The sequence below is a fragment of the Molothrus aeneus genome, chromosome 1 (assembly GCF_037042795.1).
Source record: "Molothrus aeneus isolate 106 chromosome 1, BPBGC_Maene_1.0, whole genome shotgun sequence".
Classification (NCBI taxonomy): domain Eukaryota; kingdom Metazoa; phylum Chordata; class Aves; order Passeriformes; family Icteridae; genus Molothrus; species Molothrus aeneus.
Window position 1 is genome coordinate 58,491,757 of NC_089646.1, and position 23,225 is coordinate 58,514,981.

Consider the following 23,225-nt stretch of genomic DNA (forward strand, 5'->3'; position numbering starts at 1 on the left):
TCCATACTGAAGTCTGAAAACCTGCTAATGAACAGCTGTCTTACATGGCTATCTCCCATCTCCACTGCTTCCTCATCCAGATAATCTGAAAAAAGGTATGACAGTTTACCGATAGTGTTGCTATTGGGGTTCTTTGTTTTTAAGGTAGAAACAAATCGCTTATACAAGATATAATTTTCCCAGAATAACAAAGTAATTCCCACACTTCCACACTCTGTAATTCAGCTCCCAAATTTGTTTGTATTTCACAAAGTCTAAGGGGTCTTCCTATGTGTCCGCTAAGAATGTATGTTTAAGACCCTTGTTTCTGTAAATAGGTCTTGTTTATACTTGACTTTTATTTGATAAATATACCACAGTTTAGCATCTTCTCCCAGCTGCTTATTAATTGTGTGGCTTACTTCACATCATTTAACAGCCTTAGAGGGAGGAGGCAACAACCTGGGGAGGGACAGGCAGCATAGTACAAAGTAGGATACTCTGTACTATACTAGTTCATGATACCTCTCATTAACTCTCGGAAAGACTGCACTTGTATTGAATTGCTCTGGAGTAGCAAGAAGGGGCTGCAGCAAAACACTGCTATGTGGCTGTTAGAATGGCCCCTTGGAAATCACAGGTATATGCAGTCCCTTCTGTCTCCTGTCCAGGTCTTCAACTGAAGATAGTTTGGGAAAGACTCTCAGCTACACATGGATTTCTCTCATAAGGATTTCCCAGCATTTACTTTGCCCTTCCCAATTCACACCTGGACATCATTTTATTTATCCATTTCTCTGGGTTTTGCATCTGTAAAGTTGCTTATCCTGGGGTAAAGCTTGGAAACTGCCACAGGACATGTAAACTCAGCAATTTCATACAAAATTCCCTCTTTCCCCTTTGTCATTTAGAATTGCTTTTCTCCCTTCTCCTTTCCCCCATCTTGGATGTCCCCACTTCCCTATCGAGCACTTCCTGACATTTCTGGCTGCTGTTTTCCCATGTCCAGACAAAGAAGCTGGCATGTCTCCATGCAAAAAGTTCATGTCATTTTTTGATCATTCTTCTGCCAACACATTACAGCTGCAGTAAATGACAGAGGTTGAGGGAATGGTTGTGGGTGCAGTCCCACACCATGCAGTGAGTGATAACACTTGCTGAGTTGGTCGTCCAGCTCATGCACCAGCAGCATGCAGGCATCTGTGTGGGTAGATACTTCTTTTGGAGGAAATCTATGATTCCAATTAATATCAGACCCAGAAAGGGTGATACAGACCAATCTCTGTGTATGTAAAGGGGGTCCCAGGTGACATTTGGTACCAGTGGATGTAGGTGAACTATGACCACCAGTTACTTTGCAGATAAACTTGACAGTGTCCTCTGGGAGTGACTGGGCTGTGTGATGGAGGCTGGCTCCTAGTAAAGAGCTGGTAAAGGACCCAGAACAGACCTGAAGGGAGAGCACAGAGAATGCAGCAGTGATGAAGTTGCATTAAGAAATCCCCATCACTGGCTTCAAGGAGGCATCCTCAAATACAGGGAGCCCATCCATGAGGAAGAGAGTCTGAGCTTTACTCCGTGCTTGTGCTGGTAAAGACAGAATGCTCCACAATATAAGGAGGAAGAGAAATGCAAAAGCTTTTCTCTGTCTTTTGGCTTATAATGCACACATTTCTCAACCATCACACAGGGTAATCAAGGTATTTGTGCACAAGTTATCTGCCAAGTGTAATTTGAATTTGAGACTTGGGTAATAGAACATCGTGGATATTAAAATATACAAGTAGGCTGGGTGACAATGGAAGTGTGATATAAACCCAAGAAGAAATATATTCTGACACCCTTAAGAATAGCTAATAAATACCATATACTTACAAGGCCAGAGACAAGATTGGAAGGTTTTAAAGAAGCCTGTAATTTTATCTACTTCTACTCAGTGGCTCCTCAGAAAAGGAAGTTCAGAGATACTAGGATCAGCATCTCTGATGTGATCCCATTATCTCTATTTTTATCTCTGTGATGATATAAAAACCCCCCAGAGATATAACTTTCCCCCTCAAGAAGTCAAATTAATTGGTGAAGAGACAAGTGATTTTTAAATCATGTTAGCCTAATTTCCTGTTAAAAAAGAGCACAGAGGTGTGTGTTGATATGAAAACTTGATGATGTCATTCACAAATGCTGCCTGTGCCTGGAAGACTCTAATCAGAACAAGTCACTATGCTGTTGTTTTGCCTGTCAGGCACCTGCATCTTTCTCTGCTTTGCCTCTCTGTGCTAGGTTATGGCTGTTTCTGAGCCCCCTCATGGCTCTTCTGGATAATAACAGAGAATTGACTGAGGGACAAGTTTTTGAGAGCTGGGAAGCACCCACAGAGGTCTTACTGGAGAGAGATGTGCTTTATTCTCCTGGCATCCAGCCAGCAAACCTTCCCAAACCCAAACTGGCTACATGTACCTTTGTATGAGCACACCCCCCTCCCTGTCCTCTGTCCTTTGCCTGTTGCACTGCCTGAGATTGTGAGTGCTCAGACATCTATATATTTAGACAGCTAGCCTAGGTGTTTTTTAACATACTTAACATAGTTAACAGGCTTGCAGGTTAGTCTGATATTGTGTGATGACATAACAGTAGTAAGGCGTTCATTGTACCAGGATATGAGTAGGATATCATTAATAAAAATAGGAACAATGCCCTTATATCCTGGGAGCAATACTTTGTGCCCAGGGTCTTGTCTTTCTCCACAATACGATTTCACTTCTTCCTGTGCATACTTCCTCTCATCATGGGCAGAGACCACAGCTCCAGGTGGCTAATACTGATGTCTTAAGCTTTAGCTTTCATATTTTTCAGATTTTGAGCTGCTTAGGGGTGTAGCTCTTAGCATCATATTAAAAGTTGATAGGTTTTCTTCTCAGGGTAGGTAGACAAAATAATCCTTTTCCAGCTTGAGACCAAGGACTACTGTTACAAGGTTCATGCTAAAAGGTATAAACAACAGGAAACTGAAGAAGAGGCAAACAAGGAGGATGGGACTTCCTATAACCTGAAGCTATAATTGGACAACTAACTCCAATATGCAAATGGACCAAAACTTATAAAAGTGTGAGATCTTGTGACTGGTCGTCCATTTTGTGACCATTTTGGATCCATCTTGGGTGTAGCCCTTGCCAGGCTCTTGTACTGCCCAAGGTGTATATCCTTTAAGGCCTTTCAATGCATACCTCTTCTATTCCTTTAGCTCTATCTAGTCTCTGTTCCAGGTTCAGCCCCTCAAGGCATCAATACTCCTCCCATTTTATCTTATAAAGTACAACACAATAAGCAACATGCCTTCACCCCATTAAATCTCCTGCACCACCCAGTGTCTGAGACATAATCAGTGAACACATCAGTTATGTTTTAGTAAGAAGTGATACAGTTTTGACAGATCAAGGGGTTTTTACAATTTTACAGTAAAACAATGGTGGAGGAGGGTCATACACACTGTACTGAGCTGTGGTCTCATCAGACCATGTATTGAACAGGAATGTTTCTCCAGACATCTCCCTCCTCCTGAGGAAGGGCTTAATGATCTGGCTCTTTCCTCCCTGCTAGCCCAGGCACGCCCATGAACAACCTCGAGAAAGAGTGTGGCTGCAGCTCTCTTCACAGGAGCAGCAGGCACAACTTTCCCTGGATTTTTCCTGGGGAAGGCTGTGAGAAAGCTCAGAGAGAGAAGAAAAACAATTCTTATCTTAATCTCTGCACCTGTTGTTGTGCATATGTGGAATGTGTTATGGAGATTGTTTACCAAAAGGTAGTTTCCTAATTGGACACTGCTGATGGTGGTTTTGATTGATTGACCAATTAGGTCAAAGCTGTGTCATGACTGTCTGTAAGGGTCACAGGTCTTTCTTTAGTACAGTGTTAGTTTAGTATGTAGTATAGTATAGTACAGCTTAGTAATGCAATTGTTCAGCTTTCTGCAGTCATGGCGTCAAGGCTCATTATTCCCTGCATTGGGGACACCTTGCCACAATGAAAGAGCCCTGCTGGAGCCTAACCTCCAGCCCCCTCTCCCTCTCTCGCTACTCCCAGGTCACTTGCAAAATCTTGGACTTGTAGTGGTGGAGAAGGCTGCCATGAGCTCAGCTTGGCTTGATGATACCCTGCCAGAAACTTCTCTGTGTTGAAGTGCCACACTTGAAACAAATTTGTAATTTTGCACACTTTCCCTAGTCTTCATATCTTTTGTCTTTTGACTGGGAGCATAACTCCCCAGAGGTAGGCATGGTTTCACAGACGTTACTTCTGAAGCACCAAACACAGCAGTGGGTCACTCACAGACAGACATAACCATGACAGCAAACACAACAACGGAATTAAGTTCCTGCTAAATGTTCCTTTTATGACATGGAGGATTTTGTTTAAGATAGTTGGTTCTCTGTTTTGTTTGGAGAGCAGTGTGGTTCCCACCTGGAGTACTACTAATGAGATTGTATCTAGCAGGCTAATGAGAAAGGGTCAGATTGAACATAAAGACAACCCTATTTTCATTGAATGATAAAATCAATAGGAGAGCAAAGTTTGGACTTTTTCAGGACTAAAGCAAAATATCTGATCAGTGCAGGCACTACTTACTCAGATATAGGAAAAATATTATTACACCTTAAAGCTTATGAAAAGGTGTATCAAAAGCGTATGCACAAATCTCTAGCCACAATTCATAGTTACAGGGAAAGACATCCTGTGTTAACCTGGGTACATTAACAGCCATGAGCAATCATGATTACAGTATGACAACTTCTCCATCAGTACTGAAAGCAAAAATACTTAATTCTACCCTCTTCAAAGTGAGTACAAACCGCTGCAGTCTTCAAGCATTCAAACTGGATGAAAGAAAAGACTCAGTTTTGAAATCTGTCATGTTAATAAACTATCACAGCATTTGCTAAGGTGTCACCCCCTGCATCTACCCGTAGAGTCACTGCATTTTGTGACCATTTGGTAATAGGCTTAAAGCAACTGACCACAAAAATAAATCTTTCAGTCGTTTCACAGGGTGTGAGGGTTTGCTCAAAAGGTCATTTCTAAAGAGTAAAATCTTTGAATAGATGAAGAAAAGTTATGTAAAGCAGACGTTGTTTTCATCTGATCATTCATAATGAGAACATAAAACTTCAAACTTCCATTAAACTTCAAACTCATTCCCCTGCCATTTTATTAGGGAGAGTTTTAAGTCTGTCAAAAAATGGTATGAAGTTGCAAATCACTAAACCTGCTAAGCTCTGCCCAAAGTGTTTAACGCTGGAAACCAAGTTACTTCATCAGTCCATTCTTTACTATGCTGATAGGACTTGCTGCCCACTACCTACCAATATTTCTGGAGTTGTTGCAGAGCAAAGAGAACTGCTGCCAGGCCTGACAACCTTAAGGGAAGCCATCTGGAAATATGTTTCTAGAATTTCATCTTCTTACCAGTCTCACCATCACTGCTTTTCTTAGCTTGGAGAGGCCAGGATGGCTGGGATGGCTGTCAGGACAGCAGCACTGAGGCTCCAGCATGGAGATTGTGGGCTAGGAGGAAATGGGGGTACATGGTCATGGAGCTGCCACAATGAGGCTGCTGATGACAGGATGATGATAGCCTTTGCTGAGCAGAAAACTTGCCGAGGCATCCAGAGAGGCATCCCTTTGGGAACCAGCCCCTAAGGATATTTTTTTTGGGGGGTCTCTTCTGGCTTGTTTGCCCCCTCTTGATCGTTCCATCCTTTGTATAAAATGCATCCTTTAGTATAAAGTGCCCTTGGGCACTTTAGCGTATTTTAAATATTCCTAGGACCTTCTGCTATGGCAGGGCATATTACATAATCCTGAAAGATAACTTTTCTTGGTTGTTTCAAAATACTTTCCCGCAACTAATAATTTAGCTATTTACTTAACCACAGGTAGACTATAAAACTATTTAAAGCAGAAGTAGCATGTAAAATTATTTTTCCTCTTAAACCAACATTGTCACTTTGAATTGAACTAGCTGAACAACTTATTTGGTGCAGATTTACCATGTTTGGTATACAACATGTTTCAACATGCATGAAATTCAAGGATATGTTGCTCTAGTTACTTGAGCTGCAGCTTGATAAAGCAGTTTTCTGTCTTTGTTTGCCTGCAGATTGAAGAAGCCAGTTAGCATGCATAAAACAGATTTTTTTTTCTGGTATGGCACTGAATTTGCTGTATGTGGCTGCAGACATTAGCCAACTTCAGATAATGAGAGATATTAATGAAACAAACTCATAGTTGAAGATCGAGCCAAATGACAGTTTATTTGGCCAATGCAAATTCTAGCGTCTACTACCCTCTGCTGGGTGTAAAGGAGTAAAACGCTCAGAAGCCCTTTGTGAGCAGCTGTGCAATCCATAGGCATGGATGGATGCCAAGGATTTTAAAGGAAAACTATTTAACATCTGTCTTTTAAATTTGCATGAGTTCTTTTTAGGTGGACAGTAGTGTGATATTCTTTCTTGGGCTAGGAGATATCTAAAGATCCTCAGTATTTGTACAGCCTCTCATGTGAAGCATCTTACAGACTTATAATACAGGGTTCTGAATCTCTGCCAAAGACTATCAACAACCTCCACTTCTGTGTGTATCTCTATGACACCATGGGAGTTACAGAACCCTGACAGGTCTGTCAGATTTTACCCACTCAGAGAATTTTGCATGACCTTCTGTAGTGGAGGCTTGCTGGATGCCACGTGCCCACCAAATCTGGTCTCTTACTCCCTTCCACAAACTGGACAGGAGAGAGAAAATGTAACAAAAAATTTAACAAAATTTATTAAATTTTTCTCATGGCTTGAGATAACAATGGGGAGAGATCATTCACTGAATTGGGCAATGGACAAAACAGACTCAACACAGAGATTTGGTTTAAATTTATTTCTAAATAAAATCAGACCAGGATAATGAGAAGTAAAATAAAAGCTTAAAAACACCTTTCCCCGACCTACCCTCCTTCCCTGCTCTACCTCCTTCCCCAGCGGGGCAGGAAGACAGAGAATAGGGGTTATGGTCAGCTCACTCACTGCTCAGGGAGAGGAGTCCTTCTTGTGCTCTGCAGTGGGGTCCCTCCCACAGAAGACAGTTTTCTAAGAACTTCTGCAGCATGAGTCCATCTCATGAGCAGCAGCTCCCTGTGAACTGCTGCAATGTGAGCCCATACCACAGGCAACAGTCCTTGCCAAACTGCTGCAGCATGGGTCACTCTTCCACAGGGTGCAGTTCTTGAAGCACAGGCTACTCCAGAGTGGGCTTCTCTCTCCCATGGGACTCCCACGGGGCCACAGTCTCCTCTCTGGCATCCACCTGCTCTGGCAAGGGCTCCTCCATGGGCTGCAGGTGGATCTCTGCATCCTCTTGGTCCTGCATGGGCTGCAGGGGCCCAGCTGCTTCACCATGGTCTTCACCACAATATGCAGTAGAATCCCAGTTTTGGTGCCTGGAGCACCTCCTCCCCCTTCTTCTCCACTGACCTTGGTGTCTGCAGAGTTTTTCCTCTCCCATATTGTCACCCCACTCATCTCTGGCCACAGAGATGGCCACAATTACAATTGTGCAGTAACTTTTCTCCTTTCTTCTTAAATCTGTTATTACAGAGGCATCACCACCATTTCCAACTGGCCCAGTCTTGACCAGCAGCACATCCCTCTTTGGAGCCACTAGGGATTAGCTCTGCCAAACATGAAGGAAGCTTCCAGCAGCTTCTCACAGAAGCCTGCAGGCCATGCAACCCCAGTACACCTCATCATTTGACAATTATGTGTTAACCTGCACAGTTAATTCTTCAAAATTACATGTTTTGTTTATTTTTTCATTCACTGTCATACAGCCAGATTCTTCCTTCCATTGCAGGTCAAGATGTTTAATTTAAAAACCTTTAATACAGAAATGTTGACTTTCTTATGAATTAAGTTTGCAAATCTGGACTATCTTAACCTTCTCCTTTGCAGCATGTACCTTGGAAATGTAATAATTTAAGTACATAACTACTTACCTTTCCAGTGCTTTGATGTACCTTGTACCTCAAGCAGTCTGTCTAGGCAAATATAAAGGCAAATATAAATATAAAATATAAAGTGGTGACTGGGGGTTTATCTGGTTCACACCAAAGCCTACGCTCTGACAGCACCAAAAGAAACCCCAGCCTCTTTTCTCCTCTGAAACCAGGCTGAGGACATAGAGGATTTTGCATTTTGGTCTGTCTTCAGCAGATATGAGTACCATTGGCTCCTGAAGACTCAAGTTTTGGTGGCTACACAGTACTTTGTTGTTATCTGCATTGCATTTAGTGCCTGTGGCTGGATAGAAAGCCTGCATACACACAGAGTGGTACTTCTGTTACTGTCTGGGGCTTTTCTTTCATGAAAGTTTCCTTTAACTGCTATTAAGCATCTGAATATGAAGTACAACCCTCTTGTGGATAATTTCAGCTTTTGCAAATTAATGCTAATTAAGAGGTCTTCCTGTTGGTTACAGGAGAAACCATTTGGAAAGTGCTGCATTTTTCCCTGTGTGATGCTTCTGTGGTGTATAAACAGGCCAGAGTGAAAAGAGGGAAATAGTTGAGATGCTGGTAGAGACAAGGTGCACAAAGCATCAGAGCTCAAATTACATGGATGAAGACTGTTGGGACAAAAGAGTTAAAAGTCAAAGAATGGTGAAGATGGTAGATGCGCTCAAGTGAACTTGCAGCTGGGAAAAGATAGATCTTTCAAATCTATTTTAAAAACTGACAATAAAATATGATTTTGTACTTCAAACAGCAAACTGTGGTGGGTTTGAGGCTACTGTGGTACTTATGCCTGCTACTTGCTTATGCTCTGCCTGCACAGAGCAGATGTGACAACCTTGTAAAGTGCTCTTCAGCCAATGGTTGCTCCTTCCCAATCCCATCCACCTAAAATACTCATCACAGTGGCTTTCTTTTGATGCCTTTTTCTCTTTGGCAGCAAGACACTACAAATTTTTTGTTAAGAATGAGCTTAATGAGACTTTGATTTATTTAACATCTCTCTGATAATTAGGGCATCAGTAATCAGAACATCCTGGAACTGAACACCCTGCTATTTGAGTAGGACTGTACCCCTCAGCCTCCCCTCCTTCTTCTGTGGCAGGGACAGATGCACCTAGTAGAAGAGATGAAGCAAGATAGGGAGAGGAGGAGAAGAGAAAGGACAGAAGCGTTGCTCAGCTTATACAGTTTTCATTATTCAGGAAAGGTCGTAAACTGGATAGATGAGCTGCAAATACACAAAATTTATTTGTTTATTCACACAACATGTTCCATGATCCTCTATCTTCAGTTACTTTGTCTTTCTTTAAAGACCTTACCATGAATAATCAGTCTGTGGGATTAGGAGATTGGATCTCTAAATCTTTCAAGGGGTTATTTTATGTAGAATTATAAATTACACCTACTCAAAAAGGTTGGTAGTATATGCTCTCTTAGGCGTAAATAAGCCTTTAGAGAAAACAAGAAACAATGTGTTTTACAATTCTGAAAGCACAAAATTCAGTAATTTGACAAATGCAACACTGTAAATCAAAAAAAAAATCCAAGTAAAGGGAGAAATAATTTATAATATAATTTCAGATGGAGTGTAACTCCAGCTAATGCAGTGTAACACAAGTGTATCATGTATGTAATAGCAGTACATAGTGGAAAGTATTTCCCTTGCCTGTTCTAGAATAAAGTTTTATAGATCACAGAGAAATACACTTACTGCACAGGACTCACCTCATGAGCTGTAGACATAAGAGTGTATCATCCTAGTATATGGAATTTTGCAAACAATAATTTTCCTCATCCTTTCTGCAAGACACTTGTGGCTCTGGGTTATGTATGTTAGATGTGAAGACATACTCAATGTCAGAATGGTATGCCATATACACAGTAACCTGCAACATTTAAATTACACAACATGAGTGATACCACAGCTTTTGGAACATTACCAGTACATCTTGTTGCCAACAAATGATGACAATACCATGAAAGCTCTTTGCTGTAGGCCAGAGACCTTTTCTATCTATGTACAATCTTAAGTGTACTTGAAAACCCTCTGTGAATCTGTCACATTGCGCTGTGACCAAGGAGATTAGAAGAATCAAGACCAAAGGTGTTTGACTTTGACATCAATACTTCTAAAACCAAGAGGGCCCCTAATAATAGTAACTGCATGTGATGGACACCTGGTAAAATAATACATTTGGCTGATCATAGCAATGCTTTGGTCTGATCATAATGACCTTAGGGTTAGGACTGTCACACATAACAATCTCACTTGACAGTAGGTCCCTTTCAAAGAGGTGGTGACACGGTGTCCACAGGGAAAATGAAGCTCCATTGTACAGTGCTGGGCTTTTCCAGTGATACGTAGAGCAGCCATTACTGAAATGTAAGTGTTGAGACGCAGTTAAGCAAGAAGCTAGCCTGGAGGTTATCACGAGTATCACTGTAAACCAAGTGTAATAGGTTACTATGACCACCTCAAAATGGCATGCTGAAGTCTGGAATTTATTGTAAGAAGAAAACCAAAAGCAAGTTTTGTCCTTGGAGAGATCTTGGCCCGAGATCAAACCTGTTGAAGGAAAGAACAGAAAACCAGAATGCTTTCCTGTAACCTCCTTAGACTCACTGGATATTTCAAATCCAAAATCCCAGCCTTCACAACTGAGCCATTCAGCCTCTTCACAAAACACAGCTATCATTGGACTTACCTTTGAAACCTAATGAGAGAGACCCTGAAAAACAGAGAAAATCAACCCTCCTCTTCTTCAAGAAGCACAGTTTCTTCAACTGAGATTTAGCAAATTAGGAATGGAGTAGAAACACATATTGTTTGCATACGAGATGAAAAATGTTTAATGAAAAATAACTGAATTCTGAGGAAAATATAGATATTCCTAAATATTTGCAGCTTCCATGCCTCAGCAAACATAATGGAGCAGATTTATAGAAAACTTACTTATGAAAAAAGTGGACAAGTGAAGAATCAATAAGATACAGAGATCTTCAGCTTGAGTGATGGTTAAATACAGAAAATCTCCCTTTCTTACTGGACAGATATTAGCTGGTGGTCAGAGCTGGGAACAGGAAGAGCAGCAGAGAGACATACTGAGCTGGGGTTCAGACTTTTTGGAACTCTAGCCACAACTTGGGTTGAGAACAAGAATTTAGAGGTTGCACCTGTTATGCTATATTCCTTTGGAAAAAGAGGTATTAAGATTAGATTATATAATACAATGTATAAATTATATGGACTTCTTACAAAACTTCAAAAGCACCACAGAAGAAACAGCTTCTTTGGAACAAGGGTTTATTTTTAATGACACAGCACTGGAAAACATAAGTTACAGATGACTTTTTGATACAGGATATCTATATCTTACTTTAAAAGGTTCTGTGAAGGTATGCTGCATAAATACATATAGTGAAAATATATTGTGTTTATTTATTCTCAGAGATTAGTTCTGGTTTTTTTTGAAAATGTATTCAGCCAATTAAATAAAAAAGTGTAGATTAGCATCATAACAACTCCCCCCTCCAGGTTATCTCATTGTAACTACTGCAGCTGGAAGAGGAGACTGAGCCATGCCTTCTCAAAGGTTAGCAGCTTTGAACATGATGCTATTCATCATCTAAGAATGAAAATTCCACATTACGAACGCACATATTGTATCATGTTTTGGCAATGGAGTAGTTAGTTTTGCTTTGAACAAAACTGTTTCCTGTAATGCCAGACAATGAAAAAGCAATGCATGTACTGGATGATACTACACAGCCAAAGAGCTACAATGAAGTTGTGAAAATGCATATAGCCATATGCACTTATATATACACATATAAGTTCTTGTGTATATATATTATGCATGTCCAAAAATAACACTGAAAAACGTTGCAGTAGTTAACTATCTTTTTAACATATGGAACTTGTAATAGTTTGACCTTATAACTACAGGATAATTAATTAAATCTTCTGCAGTGCAACGGAATACAATACACTTAGTGCAGAGAAGTTAAGGTTTTGGTATTGAGGAAGCTAATTTCAGATTTCTTGGGAAAGGATCAAATACAGGATCACCATAGCTCTGACAAAGCACAAACAAACCTGTTGCCACATACTCGTGAACAAATAAGGACATTTCATTTTTATCTGGTTTTTTTTCCCATGTACTGCTTCAGAAATTACAGCTTAACTGTTTGCACTCATGCTCATTTGATATGTTTCAACTAGCTTTGTCTGGCACCAGTCTGTAAACCATTAACAGCTTAAACAACAAAAAGGTGGGCTCCCGTGTTTCAAAGAGGTTAAAAACCTACTGACTGAGCTTCATACTATATTTGTCTGCCTGGAAGAACTACTCCAGCTGGCGTGTGAAGTTCTCTGGGAAAAGTCCTTTATAACTATTTGCATCTCTGTACTGAAGCCACTCGGATTCCTTAATGCCAGTCAACCAGCCAGCCTCCTGCAAAGAAAAAAGACAGAGACTCTTAAATTTTAGGTATCCCATTCCTCACTATGATCTTCAGACTTAAGATGTTTCAGAAAAACATGGCTAAAAGGATTTGGTGTTTTGGTTAAAAAGCTGCCTCTAATTTTGTACAGATGATAATCTCTGTTCTACCGGACTACAATTTTGTGACACCAAGTGACTGCAAGCACACGATAGCCTTTAGCCCATCTAGGTGGGGGAAGAATGGTTCTGAATCCTAATTTTTTTCCTCTGAGATATTTTTTCTCTCATTCATGTATCAACAGTCAGAAGAAAGAACAGTTCTTGCAGTCTCAGGAGTTACTATCTCCAGAAAGTATGTAATTATTTTTCAAAAAATTCCTGGAAACATAAACCAATACTTGATAGATAAGCAAAATATCAACAAATCAGCAGCTGTCCAAGCAAACAAAAGAGAGATTTCATATTGGAAAGTACTGGATTCTCTCCAGTGTGATAAATTCTACCTAGAATAAAATAATTTTGTATTTTAAAAAATGACCAATCTACTCTCATTTCACTAAGAAACTCTGTATCTTTTTCCTTTAAAGAAAAGGAACTGAAGCAAAGCCATGGCAAACAGAACTTCTAATGTTGTCATATTATTATTGTACAGACAGTACATATGCAGATAGAACAGCTTGAACAGATCACCACATACACCATCAAATCATGATTATGGGGTGGCTGTGTGTGCTGGTGGGGGCTCTCTGCCCCAAATAAGCATCACTAAAACAGATCAAGCTTATCTGTGACATTGACTGTGTACATTTAAGTGAGGCATGTGGAATATCTAAGAGGTAGAGGAACTGCAGCTCTTCAGCATAGGCAATATAGACCGTAGAAAGGAATACACAGTTTTACTGGATAATAACTTCAACACAAGTCTAATGGAAAAAGCCACTGGCTTCAAATGGAGGTTGATGTTACCAGGTGTATTGGAATTACGGCTTTAGACAGGTCATTTTTGAAGGAGAATAAAGAATAACAAAGATAAGCCTTTATAAAAATCAACAAAGTATCGGGCAAAAGACAAAAGTATTGAGCTTTATGGTGATGTTAAACATGAAGGGGAAATATGTAATGTGCAATAAATATAAGAAAAGAATGGCTTCAGAAACATGAATACATAAAGGTTTATTTTCTCCATCACTGCACACAATTTACTTCAATTAATGCTAATGGGAATTTCAGTGCATACCCAGAAGAAAAATTACACTTCATGGACTCACCAAGCATTATCATGTATTTAACACCCAATATCCTAGCAAAAAATAGACTAAGTCAGAGACCATATTTTGCTATCCTTAGAGTAGTGTCCTATTCTGCAAACACTGACAGTGAAATCAATTGAACTGCCTATGAGGTAAGACAGAATAATTTGAGTAGGGACAATAGAGTTCATTCCAATAAAAAGAGTTATGTATCTGCTGTAGTATAAATATTTTGTTTTGAAATAAGTAAAAAAACCCCACTCACAAAAGCCAAGAATTTGTATCTTGAATTAAAGAAAGCACAGCTGAGAGGACTGATAATTACCTAACTTCAAACAGCATCTAGCAGCAAAACAATTTCAAACACAGTTCTCAGGGCTCATATATGCTTAATTAGTATTTAGGCCTGTTTTAAGAGATATTCTTCTTTCAGAGCAGTTCTCTTGGCTACCTGATCAGGCAAGATCCAGTCCCCCACTTCTCAACCCCCAAATCAATTGGGAGACTTCTTACCAACACTACAGGCACTAAGAGATGCCCATGGAATGGCTGGTGCTAATAGTGTACAGTACAGTCTTCTCTTTTAAAGCAGCAGCCAAAATCAACATACTTCCCTGCAATTCAATTTAACATATGGAATACAATTGTTTAAAAATTCACCTGACATACAATGTTAGCACAAAATTATAGGCCTTAAATTAAAGTATTGTTTAATTCAGATTCAGGCTTCCGAGGGGCGAAGTTATCTTATCAGAAGCACCTAACACAGAGCACCATCTCTATACCTTTAGGCTGTAGGACACCCCAGTTTGTGTGCATTTAGTGCTCTCTCTGGGTGAATTTGCACTGTTTCTACAAATCACACATAAAAACCGAACATTTAGGGATCATGTAATCAATTCTACTGGAATGCTGACAAGATGATATAGAACAATGTAACAGAGTTTGTAGGTCATCCTCTGCATGAAATCTTTGTGTACCTGTGTGTCAGTATAAAATACAATGTAGCACAAAAAAGCCCTAAACATATGCAGAGGTCAGATCCTGCTAATAACATGTATCTGTGACTCCAGGTATAGTCAATTGTGCCACTTAGTCTCAAATGAAACTACATACAAAGGCATAAGTAAAATCTTTGTGTTTTCTTACAGGAACATAATTTTGAATACACATTTCCATTAACTATAACCTGTAAGAAAAAAAGTTGAGACAAAAATGGCAACAAAAGCAAGAACCATGTTTTTACCTGATCAGCTGTGGTCTCAGAAGGAATCACTAGCACAATATCTCCTCGTTTTAAATTAAGCTCATCACTGTTAGCTGCCTCAAAATCATGTAAAACTTCAACCTAAAGAAAAAAACACCACACATATAGATGTGATCTAAATCAAGACATTTTCTCAACAAAATTACCTGTTAAATCTGGACTGAAAAAAAAATCATCTTTATGCAAACATATGGCTATAGATGAGTACATTCAAATTATCATAGAATCATGGAATGCTAACAGGTTGTAACATACCTTAAAGATCATCTAGTCCCAACCTCCCCTGCCTTGGGCAGGGACACCCTACACTAGGTTGTTCAAGGCCTTATCCAACCTGGTTTGGATATTGCCAGGGCTGGGGCATCCGCATCCAACTCCCTGGGCAACTGGTTCCACTGTCTCACCACTCTCCCAGTAAAAATTTCTTCCTAATACCTAATCCAAATTTTGCCTCTTTCAATTTGTACCCATGGCTCCTTGTCCTACAAGGAACTACAGTTCCTGATGAAGAGTCCCTCTCCAGCTTCCCTGTAGGTCCCCTTCAGATACCGGAAGGTTGCCATGAGTTCTGCATGAAGCCTTCTCTTCTCCAGGCTGAACAGCCCCAATTTTCTCAGCCTGTGTTTGAGGTGGCACTGTTCCAGTCCTCTTATCAACCGTCTTACCAACCCCTCCTCTGGATTTGTTCCAACAATTCCATGTCCTTCTTATGCTGGGGACACCAGAACTGTATGCAGCACTCCAGGTGGGATCTCACAATAATAGAACCACCTCCTTTGATCTGGCATAAATTGATAATAAAGACATTGATTCATGTCAGTTTTTAACACATTTCCTTAGAAGCAGGGCCAAGTTAAGGATAGTTTATTTTCCTGAGACTATCAGAAGAAACTTAAGATCCTTCCCCGAGATTACAAGATCTCAAGGACAGATGATAATGCAGCATTCCACAAGTCCTGCCTCTTGGGCAAGGCCTGTCACTGTCATTTTTTCCCATGTAAGGAACTGCTTTCCATTCCCCATTATCATGACAAGATCTGCGAGAGGGGTGGCAGGATTTTACAAATAAAATTGAGAAATGTTCTCAAAAACTTTATATTCTCTCATTCTCTTGTTGTGGCCATTATTGTATTACTCTTCTTGTGAATATCTATAAACATTTGAGTCAGATACATAGTACCCATTGCAATAGATGATCCAAGAGGTGAGTAATGGGAACCCTACTTCATGATTGCCTTGGAACTCCCACTTAGCAGCAGATGGGTATGCCCATAATATGCCCAAAAATATCTGCCTTTCAAAGGGGTGAGCATTCAAACATTGGCAAGATCAGCATGTCATTGTAACAGACCATTTTAAGTAAATGGTTTTATCTCCTTAAAAGATAGCTAGTCTAATTTTCTCAATGCACAGACAGCTCCACGATAACTCTGCAATTATGAAGGAAAGTGGCATTGGGAACCAGATTGAAAGCATGTATTTTGCTTCTCCTTCTCTATGTCTGACCCTAGAGAGTGGGATGAAAAGCAAAAGATTTACTATGACAGCATGTTGAGTTGCATAGTGTTTACCCTACTGCTATCCACAAGTTTGCAGAAAATATTGAGCAATGAGAATAAACCAAAAAGAATGGCATACTTAGAGAGTGCTATGGGACTAATTAGTCTGAACTATGCAAATTATAGTAGGAAGCATGTAAAGTTCATCCATCCTCAAGGAGTTTTTCTGCTGCTCAGTGATTCTAAATGAAAAGTATTTTCAAAGAACCTTGTGAACCAAGAAACCCTGGGGGTTTTGCCAGCCAAGGAAAGAACTTCTGTTATGCCTCATTAAATTTTTCTGTTTGATTACCATAATAGTTTATATTATTAGTAAAGTTACTGAATGACATTTTGGCTTCATTACCATTAATTGTAGCCATGGGTTTCAATAGAGTCAGTACTTCCACTAAAGATTTTCAGGCCAGAAAAAAAGCCATTTTTTAAACGATCATAGAATCATAGAATGCTTTGGGTTTGCATATATTTGATCTCTAAGGGACCTTAGAGATCAAATATACTGTTAGCATATCAGATATATAATTAGCATGTATCAACAATATTCCTGATTAACTATGCAGCAGTGCAGTTTTATTCCATATATTAATTTTCAGCAGTCATCTGGTGAGATTCAAGTGTTCTTGTACTTCAATGAATCTTACAGCTATGTAATATATGCACAGTAACAAGCATGCAGAAAATGTATCTTCTCAGACTTTATTTATGAAGCAGCAACACAATATTACACTTGTAGTTGCATGTATTTGTGCATGTATGTGGCTGATAAACTACGAATCCTTTGCCCTCAACATATCACAACACTACCTGTGCAGACAAGACTCATCCACAGAAGCTAGGGATATCTAAAAGAAGAATGGAGAAGCAGACCTTATAGAGAAAACCAGGTGGCATTGCTGAAGCTGCATCTTCTGCTGGAAAAGGCTGATCCTGAGAAAGTACAGCCTGGATTTCTTCAGCAGGTTTCTGATCATTTCCAGATTGGGAAGTTTCACTGAGAGAAGTGTCAGTGACCTGAGCACCCATCTCTGTTGTGGCATCTTTGGACTCATTCATGATGACTTCGTGTTCTCCCTCCCCCTCGTTGTTTGATGCTGGATCTATTACTACTGCAGGGATGCTGCTGACCTTCTCCTGGGGGAAAAAAAACAAAAAACAACCCCCCCCCCCAGAAAATAAATACAAAACTGTTTAGTACTTTATTTCAAGCAGGAAAACACTATCGTTTGTTTATTGCATAGGGCATATATGGGGATGAGAATTTCTTTTTTTCTCTGCTATGAATTCTTAAGACAGAAAACAGTATTCATGCAAGAATGTCAAGGAATAATCCCCTCCCTTTTATCACTGCTCCCCTTAGTCCTCCTAAACCTACTTTACACATTATTGCACTAAATAATAAAAATGCTCTGTAGGTAGCTTGGGCTACCTACAGAGAATTTTTATTATTTTCAGCATTCCTGGAAATTATTAGACCTTTTTCCTTCACTCTGCCCTTTAGTTTCAGCAAGTTTGAGTGAAGCCAGTAGTTCCAGTAATCACTGTACTGTTTTTATTTGGAAATTGAATTCAGCAGGATAATAGTGATAGAAGGTGATGAAACAAGGAAATATGACCTATTTCTTTGACTGAAGGGATCTCTCCTGATTTACAACAATGGAACTGGGAACAGAGAAAGCAAAAAATCTAAGCAGCATCTGACCAATCATGAATCCCAGCAAAAAAGCATTTAACAAAATTTGTTGTAGCACCCAACCTGAAAAAAAGAAAGTTCATAGATACTTTTACAAACCATCTTATCCTGGAGCACAGATGAAATAGAGTATGCAATGAAATCAGGTGGTGACTGGCTGCTCAGCTACAGGGTCTGTTCTAGCAGGTGTTTGTCAGCTCCTCAGAGGTTGCAGAGGAAAAGGCAGCAGGCCAGATATGGATACATGGCTTGACCACCATGACTTACAGGAAACAAAGTAATGCTATTGATAGGACATGATGCCAGGATATAAGAAAAATCAAATTGTTTCTCTGCCTATTTCTCCAGAAAGCCCTGTTATGTGATAAATGTTATCGGCACAACCCAAAGTAAGGACTTAGAAGAAAGGATACCCTGTGTGAGACCTTTCTAGGGCCATCCCAAGAGAACATCAATCTTGCTGCTGGTTGAACCTGTATTGGTTGAACCTGGGGGCACAGAGCTGCAGTAGCCTTGCCCTCTCTCAGGCTGTTTAATCTGTCCTGATTCCCCTAACACACTCTCCCATGCACTGACATGAGTTACCTGAGACATATCAGCCTCTTTTTCTTCTCCCTGAGGTTTGTCACCTTCAGCAACATCCTCCTGCTCAGTGGTGGCAGCTCCTGCTGCCACAGCTGCACTGTCTTCTGACACCGCAGTGCTCTCACCAACAGGCATCACCTAAAAACAACAGAAGGGAGCGACCTTTCAGGATATGAGTTACAGATACTTGCTGGAGAGAACATGGGCCAGCCTCTGCTATGTGACCTCCCTGTGTGATGCTGACCTATGGTCTTGAGTTCTCTGGTGTTCCTCTTGATTTATGGAGAAGAGCAGGGCTGGGGACAAGCTTGTATAGAAAAAACTGATTAAAAGGTGGGAGAGAGACATTTATGAAACCTCACCAGGCAACATTTAGCAGAGTCCTCAGGTGTTCTGAGTGGAGTAACTGTTTGTCAAAGCTGGTTTTTTTCTCTTGTCTTTCAGCTGTATTGTGGAAGAAATTTACCACTGATTTTTCTGCAGAGGAGGAGGAGCTTGCAAACTGTCTAGGGGTCCACAGGACCCTGCTAATGGAGTCTGTTCTTAGGAAGAGCCTTCAAGCCTTCTCTAGCTAGTGACCTACTTCACCACAGACCTTGCCTGGCTTCAAAAATCATGTAATCTTAGTTACACATTCTTTTCTAACAGAGAGACTTACAAATCAGGTCATGTTAGGAGAAGTAAATATATTCTACATCTAGGTAAGTATCAGAAAAAAATTAACCACAAAGATCTAAACTTATGTCAGCATAAAAAGATACATTTAAAGCCTGGCTGTGACTGAATAATTTCTTATCAGTCTGTGTTAAGAAGTTAATGCATGATTTATTCAAACTGATGAAAAGTGCATAGAAAAGTAACTGCCTAAATCCTTCATCCAGCAAAAACTGTTACTTGTTGTTGTGGGTAACTCAAAAGGTTATTGTATTCCCTATCTATCTGCTCCCCAAATTGTTACTGTCTCTTTAAGACCCTGCAGCTGGAAAAACTGGGGCAGGACGCTATCGTGGGCATTGTTACAGTCTGCCCTAGCAGGGCAGGCTGTCTCCCTCTTGCTGCTTGGTTTTTCTTTGCTAGCTACCTGGGCTTTGCTTAAGGAGAGGCTTCTCCCTTGCTGGGTTCTCTTTTCTTATTTTTTTCTTCTTCCTTGTCTTCGAGAGACTGAAAATGGAGGCTTTAAGCTGCCTTGGGATGAATTCCGCAGGTGCCCATCTGCAGTCGAGGTATCGCGCCGACAGAAGCGGAGCAGCCCTGGCACTGGTCCAGACTGTTATCAGCCGTGAGTGGCCCCGGCCCAATTGCTTTGCCTGGCCCTGCCTGCCCTGCTGTCTCCTGCTGTGAGGAGGGCACTGACCCCAGAGGGGCTGTCGGGTCTTCATCTACCACTGGAATTGCTCCATGAGCTCCTGCCTTCCTGGGAGGGATCGGACACCATCCTGTCCCTTTGTCTTTCCCATACAGTTGCCCCTGTCAGGCGCTATCTCAGGAAAGGGTGTTTGCTGGCATTTTGGATCTCTCTTTGTTCCCACGGGTTCGTAAGATTTAGCTATTTTGTATCTAGCAGTTATTTATTGTTGGCTTTTGCCTGTTACTGTTTAATTTATTAAGAAACTGTTATTTTTCACTTGTATCTACTTTTATTCATTTCTTAGTGGCTGAAAGGGATTGGTTGAACTTATAAAGGGAGGTAACTCATTCCACAGTGTTCTCCTTTTAAACTGTCTTAAACCAAGATGCTTGTAATTCATGCATCCCCCCTAACACTTGCATTGCTATATACTGCTTATGGTAGCATATTTGGTATATACTTAAAATGGATTAATTTTAAGGTTTGGTTGAAGGTAAATGATGAAACTCATTGTTTTAATCTAATTAAGTTCAAGACAGAATTTTTACCTTACAGCAGATGGCTCAAAGATAAAGAAAAAACACTGAAGGAAACCTCTTTTCAAGGTACCAATGTCAAGCCACAGTTAGTAATAATCTCTCTGATCTCCAGTGAACAGTCTGATGCTATTTATTTCCTCAGTTTGATCTTTCCCCTGTGGATGAAGCTAACTTCACTACCTGAACTCAGCAACTGTTCAAGGGCACTGTTCAGGCATTGCCTTTTAGCAACATTAAATATTCACCGCTACTCCTATTTGCTGTTATTAATTGATGTGATAAAGAAATCCTCCTGGAATCCATGAAGACAGACAATATTGTATGGATTTATAGAAATCACTGGGCAACTTAAATTCAATTTAAATTGAAACTGCTGCTGCTGAAGTATGCTTTATTGTAAGAGGAAATAACATCAACAGAGAAGGTCAGATGTTGACATTTTCTCCTATAAGGCATGCAAGTCTGCCACTCATTAGTATTACCAATTTTAGCAGTCTTGATCCAAGAAGATACACAAATAAATGGTGAATGTTAAAGTCCTGGAAGAGGTTAGTAGGAAAGAGTGGGAATAAAGTGCACATCAGATTGATTTGACACCATGCATTTCTAAGAGCATGCTGCAGAAATTGGTCTTGCTGTCTATTCTGATTAAGATCAACAACTTCTTTTCTGCTTATTGGATTCCTATGGATTGGATTCCTAAGGAGGAGGATACTATTTTACCTGAATTGGCTCACATATGCCCCACAGTGAAAGAGAGTGATACTCTCACAGCATGCAGTCATGAGTCACTAAATGTATATCACAGTTCACAATCACAATCATTTTTCTTGTGTCTTAGTGTACAAAACCATTAAAAGCTAGATGATTAAAAAAAGCTTTTATAAAAAGGCATATGAGGTAGCACAGAAGGAACCTCATTATCAGCCTCAAATATCTGATTAGGATGGAAGAGTAAAAAAAAGGGCAGAAGGCTGAATTCATAACCAGCTGTGTTGAACCACATCCTTGCAAATACAGCTACTTGTATTACCTTAATTCACACTGTAAACCAATCCTACAAATCTCTTTTATATAGGTAATTAATAACATTAGGCAGTCTAATAGTACTCCAAATTAGCTATCTCTAGCTGTCCAAATTTCAAATTATTGAAATTTGGACAGCTGTCCCATTACACCAAGCACACAGGGGCAAAAAAAAGGATCAACCAGTATAATGAGGGGTGTGATAGAACCACTCAACTGTTTTAATTGCACAGATGTGAATTTTTCTTTACCCAGGATGCAGCTTATCCACACAGTTGTACTCTCATAGCATTACTGTTAGCTCAACACAATGCCACAGATTCAGCAGTAGCAATAAAGAGCCCAGGAGAATGGGCCCAAGCCTGTTGCTGGGGTCTGCCAGAGGAGCTCCCTCAGATACATTCATCTTCCAGAGGTGAAGTTCTGGATTTAGAACAGGAATGGGTAATTTTTATGACAGTTGGTCATAATCACAGCTAAGCTATCTAATGTCAAGAGAGACCAATCATCAAGTTTGAGGGAATGCATCAGTTGCAAAGTCTTGGAAAATTCTGAAGTAGTACTGAATAATTTGTTATGCAAGTTACAGAGTAGCAAAGGGACCACGCTCCATTAACAGTCAAATACTGGCTTAGCAAATAACTGAATCTCTTATGGCAGCTCTTCTGCATACAGTAATACTGTTTTAAACAGCTGTTTTAAACAGAACATGGGCAAATTCACTCTCAGAGAGTGAACAAGTAGTATCAGAATAAAGGGGGAATATTTCTAAGACTTAGCCTTAGTGCTAGCACAACTATGAGGCATTTCTTGCATATTTCTTCTAGAACCAGACTTGTTGGGAGTGACAAGGAAATGCTTAAGGAACAACACAACGCTCTCTTGCACTGAGTAGTCCACGCCAAGCTGGGCTTGATCTACCACTCCCACTCTGCACTTTCTTCCAATGCAATTCCACTGGCTTCCATGTGGATATGGCAGTGCTGGTGAGGAATACAGCACCAGTGAGTCCCAAATTCACTTCCAAGTGACACTGGTATGCCCTACAGCCACAAATATATCCTTGGCTCTAGCAGACCTAATGCAGGACAATGAACCTAAGCCTGGACAGATGAATGTAGCATGTTCTGAAACCAGTTCATTACCTTTTTGTATATATCATGGCATCAAAATGAGTAACAACAAAAAAAAGCAGATTGCTCTAGCACTGAGATATAGATTGCTAGTCTTGAGATACAAATCCTGAGTGATTAATACCTAGGAGTTATTTCCCAGTCCCTATTTCTATTCCTGAGTTTAATATGCAGCCAATCCTCTTGTGCTGCCCTCTGTGCACATTTGAACACATTGTAGTTTCACTTTAGTATACAAGGATTCAGAGTAAGTACTTTAATAACCCCTAAAGAAATATAAGCAACATGCAATCATTCAAGTCCACATATGCACAGCCTAAAGTATGTCACTGAGCTTTTAATTTGCTT

At 40.1% G+C, this 23,225-nt stretch overlaps 1 protein-coding gene across 2 annotated transcripts in view; it reads right to left on the reverse strand.

Moving 5' to 3' along the window:
* Positions 1-11,322: 11,322 nt before the first annotated feature.
* AMPH (amphiphysin) overlaps positions 11,323-23,225 on the reverse strand; it is a 127,283-nt gene continuing 115,380 nt past the window's right edge. For both annotated transcript variants that reach the window (XM_066557725.1, XM_066557718.1), the window contains 4 exons: positions 18,832-18,969; positions 17,424-17,687; positions 14,977-15,078; positions 11,323-12,489 (listed from right to left, as the gene is read on the reverse strand). In XM_066557725.1, coding sequence (XP_066413822.1) covers positions 12,382-12,489; positions 14,977-15,078; positions 17,424-17,687; positions 18,832-18,969 — 612 coding nt within the window. In that variant the 3' untranslated portion in view covers positions 11,323-12,381. The remainder of the gene's footprint in view (positions 12,490-14,976; positions 15,079-17,423; positions 17,688-18,831; positions 18,970-23,225) is intronic.